Source organism: Cucumis melo, chromosome 8 (genome assembly GCF_025177605.1).
Source record: "Cucumis melo cultivar AY chromosome 8, USDA_Cmelo_AY_1.0, whole genome shotgun sequence".
Lineage (NCBI taxonomy): Eukaryota > Viridiplantae > Streptophyta > Magnoliopsida > Cucurbitales > Cucurbitaceae > Cucumis > Cucumis melo.
Window position 1 is genome coordinate 3,346,057 of NC_066864.1, and position 6,666 is coordinate 3,352,722.

A 6,666-nucleotide genomic window follows, 5' to 3' on the forward strand; every position below is an offset into this window, starting at 1 on the left:
ATTATTTACAAATGAAAGCAAAAAGCATTAAATTAACTAAAAGATTTTCCTATACTTGATGTTTTGCTGTTTTTAAAATGATCCAATAAATCAATAAATAAAAGTTAAAAAGAAAAAGAAAACAAATTTAAAAAATAAAAATATTTTATTTGGAATGCATCACATAATCATATGTGTTTCAATAATAATAATGTCATTTTCCTCGAAATGATTTTATTTCGGAGAGTTCCACCGTATTTCCCTTAAGAAATTATTCAACCTATTAGAAGATTATTCTTTTTAAATTTATTATATTTACAATTTAAAAAATATAGTATGTCGAAGGGTTTTTCGCTAATAAAATTACTTTTTTTGTAATTTAGAAAATGTAATAACATAATTATCATAAATATTTTTGATGTTTTTGGAAGCTGTCTCTTATCTTTAAATATAAATACTTGAAAATGTACACTAAACACACTATCGATACCAATCAAGATACCTTAGGGTTTTGTAGAATCAAATTTCAATTTTCTTGGATGGAAGACATAAATCAACTTCTCAGTTCAAGTAACCAAAAAGTAGGGACAAATTTAATTGATCACCATTGATTGATATGTCCCTAACATTTCATCAAAACATTACATCAAATAGCAAAGTGAGATGACATTCAACTCGTTCCTAAATATCGAAGGTCCAATCTCCTATATATTATTGTACACAAAAAGAAAAAAAAAAGAAAGAAGAAAATATATATTAATCAGAAATCAAACTATGTCAAGTTTGATTTCCTTTAGCTCCACATATTGAGCACAAAATACACAAAACACCTACATATCAACTTACCCTTCCAAAACTTACCAAATACATCATTCTACCCTTAACAACCAAGAGACAAAGTTCAAATCTTCTGACTCTCTCGCTTGTAGAACTTAGAAGAAATGTCCAAAGAAGAGAATAGTTATGGCATTAGAATATTCTAATCCATAGAGACAGAGGTCGAAACATTTTTGAAAATACTTACTTCAAAAACACAAAGTTTAGTATTAACCATCTCAAACAAACATGTATCTCCATCTTCCAAACCATTCTCAACACGAAATGTGCCCCAACCAGATGAGAATCTAGCCCGACTTTCATATTGCTTTAATGCCACATCCCATTTTTTATTCCCAACTTGAAGGCTTGCAGACTGCATTTTGGGTGAAAAATATGTCCTCGCGAATCTCGTAGGAATGTTCTGCGTCATTCAATTACAATATAAAAATTATTCAACTTTCATCAAGAATTCACATATAAAATTGGAAAGGGGAAGTTTTTTTTTTTTTTTTTTTTTTTTTCTGTTACCAGAAATGAAAACATGTAGCTTTTGGACACAATGTCCACTTCAAAGAAGGGATTTCCTGTAGTTGCAGTTTCTTTCTTCGTTGAAAGTGAGTCGTTTTGTAATTTGGTGAACAAAATTCTGTGTTTGCTAACCAATTGAAACAATCCAACATCCCCTTGTTTCAAGCGATTTTTCTCAACAAATTGCTTCCACCCACTTGAAATGTATGCAAAAGTTGCTCGATCCGTTCGACGCCATTTGTATAAAAGTTGCCAATTTCTACCATTTGTAGTTTGAAGGTTAATAGTTCCAAATTCCTCAGATAAATATTTCACAGCAAAATCGTAGGGAATAACCTCCAAGACACAAACGAAAAAAAATATATGTATATATAAATAAATCAAACTTTTCAACAAAATCAAACAAGGAGTTCATTGAGGGATTTATAAAACATGAGGGGCTTACCATGATAAATCTACCTTGTACGTTGGACCGTCGCATGACAACTTTGAAGGAAGGTTTATGATCTGATTTTGAGCTGAATCTTTGAGTTGTTTCAACTTTCCTTGGTGATTGTTGCTTTTTCCTCGAAACCTTAACTTCGTGTTTTGGGATTACTCTTTTCTTACGGCTTTGAGTCTCTCTAGATATATGATTGCACTCTTCTTCTGCATGCAGTTGTTGTGGTGTATAATAGAATTTCTAAAAATTAACTTTAAAAGACTTGGGGAAGACTAATTCAATTACCACTAATTTAGTTTTTATAAATTAATTAAAATAGTTTAACATCAACCATTAAATAATGGGTTCTACGGTTAAAACTCTACGGCTATCAGCTATATAACTTCACTCTTTTATCACTCCATCAAACCACACTACTTTTAAAAACAATGCTAACTCCCAAATACTCTTCCAAAAAAATAGATTATTAAACGTTGAATCTCTAGTAAAAAGTTACTTGTTTCATAAATGCATATAAACAAACCATTTACTCTAAAACAATATACGGGGAAAGAAATAGCATACCTGCTTCTGCTTCTGCTTCTGCTTCTGCAGGTTCTGTTTTGATTGTAAACGAATCGTCCTTTCTCATTTTCCTACGAGATTGACTACATGGAACTGAAACATTCTTCCTCTTCTTCGAATGTCCACGAAAACTCTCTGAACTTTCATCAGAATCGGAATCAGTATTGATGTCGGAATTGGTATTGGTATTGCCATCGGAGTCGGAGTCGGAGTCGGAGTCGGAATGAGAATAAGAATCCTCATTAAATTGTGGTGAAGAAGAAAAGTATTTGGTTTCCACTCCGGTTGGGTCAAATATAGTTACTCCAAAATCCGAACTCCTCCTTCCATCTAATAATGTAAAGATCAGCAAAGACCCAAACTCTAAACAGTAATGTTCTGAAAATTTATCCCAACCCTTTTCTAGCCAAACAGCGCCGTTCGTAGCCGTTCTTAAACCCACCTTCCATTCCCTTCCATCTGAAAGCTTTAAATTAACTGAATTTGACAAAACCTTACCATAATCTTCCACAAACTTCTTCGGAATCATCTGAAAAAACAAACCCCAAAAGAAAATGTTTCTTTAGAACTTGAAAAGTATGCACCTTTTTGTTTCCCATGTTTATGGGAGGGAGGAAAAAGTGATAAAAATCAAAACTTTAAAAGATGGGTACATTCATCTTCTTGAAAAGGTTAAAAAAATTTGACAATGAAGGGAGGATGTATTTTCACCAGTTTTGGGTCGTCGAGATTTCTCTGCAATACCATTCTGAAGAACTTTGGAGAAGAAGACATAGTGTGTGTTTGTGTGTGTATGTTTTGAATTTTTGGAGAAAGGCCAGAGGTGAAGATGGAGCTATGACGATGCTGCAGAGAGTGAAGAAGAAATGGAAGTGTCTGTTCAGATGCTATTGTGTGATTCGACGACGTTTGAAGGATACTATTCACCATGTCATGTCCATAAATTAGTAAAATGGAAACTTTTGGGTTACGTTCTGTTTGTTTGAATTTTATTTGAAAGAAAACCTATGAGTTGTTTAAAAACCAATGAATGAGCTCTCGTCTTACAAGTGGTGGGTCTGGCGATGTATGGATTGTATCATCGATGCTATCCGACGGCTCAAATCCGCTCGTGGGCCTTAAGCTTGGCTACTTTTTTTTTTTTTTTTTTGTAATTATAATAGATAGCAATGATTAAGTATACATCAACTTTTTTTCTAAATTACAAATAAAGTCATACCATATTATCCTTTTCTTTTATTAAGTGGTGTCCAACTATTTCATTATTATTATTATTTTCAAATTTTCCTTCCCATTTTGAATGATAGTATTCATATTCATAAAAAAAAAAAAAAAAAAAAAAAAAAAAACCGATAGGTCTTTTTTTCTTTTCATCCAGCTCTCTAAAATTTTCCCTATATTTTTTAGTGTAAATAGTTATAATTTTTTTCCATATTTAAAAGCAACCCTTAATAAAAATTATTGTCAAATTTAATTCATCATCGTTAACACATTAATAGTAGATTAATAAGCCCTAATTTGTTAAAAACTTCATCGAAAGGTTGACATCAAATTTACATCAATCATAGAATCTCATAGAATACATTTATATACATAATCCAAAAATGTAAAATACATCAACTTAATTTAGAGGCATGAAATTTCATAAGGTTTAAATTCCCTTATCCTTCTAAATTTTTTCTAACACATTGTGAAATTAGATCAGATATATATCATTAACTAAGAGAACTCATAACCTTCACAGTCTCGCTCATACACAACATTTAAAAAAAAAAAAAAAAAAAAAAAAAAAGATGTCTAAGGAAGGGCAAAGTTTTGGCATTAGAATATTCTGTCCATAGAGGCTGAGGTTCAAACATTTCTAGAAAAGCTTACCTTAAAAACACATTGTTCTGTATTAACCATTTCAAACAAACATTTATCTCCATCTTTCAAACCGCTTTCACCACGAAATGTGCCCCCAACCACTTGAGAATCTTCGTATTGCTTTAATATCACGTTCCATTTCTTGTTCCCAACTTGAAGGTCTGCAGATTGCATTTCTGGTGAAAAGTACTCGTTTGCAAATTTCAAAGGAATGTTCTGTCACAAAATTTATTCAACTTCCATCAAGATTCACATGTAAATACATATCAAAATGAATTCTTGTAGCTTTTGGAGAAGATGTTCACTTCAAAGAAGGGATTTCCTGTTGCTGCAGTTTCTTTCTCTGGTGGAAGGGAATTGTTTTGTAATTTAGTGAACGAAAAGCTGTGTTTGTTAACCAATTGAAACAATCCAATATCCCCTTCTTTCAAGCGATTGTCCTCAGCAAAATGCTTCCAACCACTTGAAATGTATGCGTAAGTTGCTCGGTCCGTTCGACACCATTTGTACAAAAGTTGCCAATTTCTACAATCTGTAGTTTGAAGTTTAATGGTCCCAATTTCCTCGGATAAATATTTCACAGCAAAATCATAGGGAATAACCTCCAAGACAAATGAAAAATATATTAACAAATCAAACAAGGAGTTCAATGGGGGATTAATAAAACATGAGGGGCTTACCATGTTAAATCTACCTTGTACGTTGGACTGTCGCATGACAACTTTGAAGGAAGGTTGATGATCTGATTTAGAACTGAATCTTTGAACTGTTTCAACTTTCTTTGGTGATGGTTGTTTTTTCCTTGAAACCTTGATTTCGTGTTTTGGGATTAATCTTTTCTTACAACTTGGAATCTCCCTGAATATATAATTGCACTCTTCTTCTGTACAGTCAAAGTGTATTATAGCATTCTTTAAAGTTATTTTTAAAGACTTGGTGAGAAAATAAATTAACATCGAGGATTGAAATCGAGTACTTGAAGAAAAATCAAGGATGTTTGAAAATGTAAATCTATCTACGAACCAAATAAAATTTGAACTCAAAACTAAAGTTTGAAGGTCAAACTTGAGAGTAAAAGTTAAATGGAACAAGCGAAATAAAACTTGGAGCAAAATAGTAAAAAAAAAATTCATAAAATTTTGTTGTCTTTGATTTTGATCTAAAAATAATGTACTAAAAAACTCATCATATTTGAAAGTAATTTAAGGGGGTGGGAATAATTTTGAAAATGAAAAGTATTAAAAGCTTTAGAATAATTTTAATGTAAACTCTCTAAACTTTCATCGGAATCGGAATGAGAATCAGAATCCTCCTTAATTTGTGGTGAAGAAGAAATGAATTTGGTTTCCACTCCAGTTGGATCAAATATAGTTACTTTAAAATTCGAACTCCTCCTTCCATCAAATAATTTAAAAACCAACAACGACCCAAACTCTAAACAGTAATGTTCTGAAAATTTGTCCCATCCCTTTTCTAGCCAAACGGCGCCGTTCGTAGCCCTTCTTAAACCCACGATCCATTCCTTTCCATCAGAAATCTTTAAATTAACCGATTTTGACAAAAGCTTACCATAATCTTCCACAAACTTCTTTGGAATCATCTGAAAAAACAAACCCCAAAAAAGAAAAATGTTTCTTTAGAACTCGAAAAGTTTGCACCTTTTTAATTTCCTTGTTTATGGGAGGGAGGAAAAAGTGATAAAAATCAGAACTTTAAAAGACGGGTATGTTCAACTTTTTGAAAAGACGAGAAAAGAAAAATGATAGTGAAGAAGATGTGTAAAGAAAAGTGAAGGGAGTATTTGTTTTCACCATTTTTGGGTCTTCGAGATTTCTGTGCATTACGATTCTGAAGAACTTCGGTGAAGAAGACATTGTGTTTTCTTTTTCTTTTTGCTATGTCGCTGAAGAGAGTGAGGAAGAAATGGAAGTGTCTTGAGTGAGTCGACGTCGTTCTGAAGGATATTATTCACCAATGTGATGGCCATAAATTAGTAAATGGAAACTTTTGGATCACTCGTTCTTTTTCTAAAGAAAAACCATGACTTCATGTAAAAACAAAGGGGTGTGCAAGGGCAAGGCGAAGGACAACTTCTTTTTTAATTTCTTTATTACATAACTAAATAGATTACTGGTTAACATGCAAACTGTTGTTGATTTATTTATAAATATGTTCTCTTTGTTACATTACACCGTCCATATTTTAATTTCAACAAATTAAATTGAGTTTTTCGCAAGACATGTTGTATTCTTATCTTTATTAAATAAAATTATGTGATTCAACATTTAAATAGAAAGTTTATATTTTTTTCCTCACTGATCATACATTGAGCAACACACCCAAGATTTCAAATAGAAAATGTTAGGGCTTATGGATGATGATTATTGACTATTGGCCCACGAGCTCAAACTTCAAAAGGCCATGCAAGCCCATGTGATTAAGACTCCTACGAAAGCCCAAAGCCCACA

The 6,666-nt window shown here is 32.1% G+C and overlaps 2 protein-coding genes across 3 annotated transcripts; both read right to left on the bottom strand.

Moving 5' to 3' along the window:
• Window positions 1-550: 550 nt before the first annotated feature.
• On the bottom strand, window positions 551-3,304 carry LOC103484740 (B3 domain-containing transcription factor VRN1-like). The gene is made up of 5 exons (XM_008442000.3): window positions 3,044-3,304; window positions 2,333-2,861; window positions 1,772-1,974; window positions 1,327-1,662; window positions 551-1,219 (listed from the first exon to the last, which is right to left on the bottom strand). The coding sequence occupies exons 1-5, from the start codon at window positions 3,260-3,262 to the stop codon at window positions 959-961; spliced, it is 1,548 nt and encodes a 515-aa protein (XP_008440222.1). The 5' UTR covers window positions 3,263-3,304; the 3' UTR covers window positions 551-958.
• Window positions 3,305-4,063: 759 nt separating this feature from the next.
• LOC103484739 (B3 domain-containing protein Os12g0591400-like) lies at window positions 4,064-6,241 on the bottom strand. Of its 2 annotated transcripts, XM_008441995.2 has the most exons (5): window positions 6,010-6,241; window positions 5,768-5,798; window positions 4,879-5,081; window positions 4,504-4,800; window positions 4,064-4,414 (listed from the first exon to the last, which is right to left on the bottom strand). In XM_008441995.2, the coding sequence occupies exons 1-5, from the start codon at window positions 6,070-6,072 to the stop codon at window positions 4,184-4,186; spliced, it is 825 nt and encodes a 274-aa protein (XP_008440217.1). In that variant the 5' UTR covers window positions 6,073-6,241; the 3' UTR covers window positions 4,064-4,183. The 2 variants fall into 2 exon arrangements, with proteins under 2 accessions (XP_008440217.1, XP_008440216.1); XM_008441994.2 differs by having other exon boundaries at window positions 4,504-5,081.
• Between the last annotated feature and the right edge of the window lie 425 nt (window positions 6,242-6,666).

Coding starts and splice junctions, on each gene's coding strand:
- LOC103484740 (XM_008442000.3), bottom strand. CDS start 3,262: ATGGTGAATAGTATCCTTCAAACGTCGTCGAATCACACAATAGCATCT. Junction 1,663..1,771: donor TACAAGGTAGATTTATCATG/GTAAGCCCCTCA, acceptor TGTGTCTTGGAG/GTTATTCCCTACGATTTTGC. Junction 1,220..1,326: donor GCTACATGTTTTCATTTCTG/GTAACAGAAAAA, acceptor TGAATGACGCAG/AACATTCCTACGAGATTCGC.
- LOC103484739 (XM_008441994.2), bottom strand. CDS start 6,072: ATGTCTTCTTCACCGAAGTTCTTCAGAATCGTAATGCACAGAAATCTC. Junction 5,799..6,009: donor ATCTCGAAGACCCAAAAATG/GTGAAAACAAAT, acceptor TTGTTTTTTCAG/ATGATTCCAAAGAAGTTTGT. Junction 4,415..4,503: donor CAGGAAATCCCTTCTTTGAA/GTGAACATCTTC, acceptor ATTTTGTGACAG/AACATTCCTTTGAAATTTGC.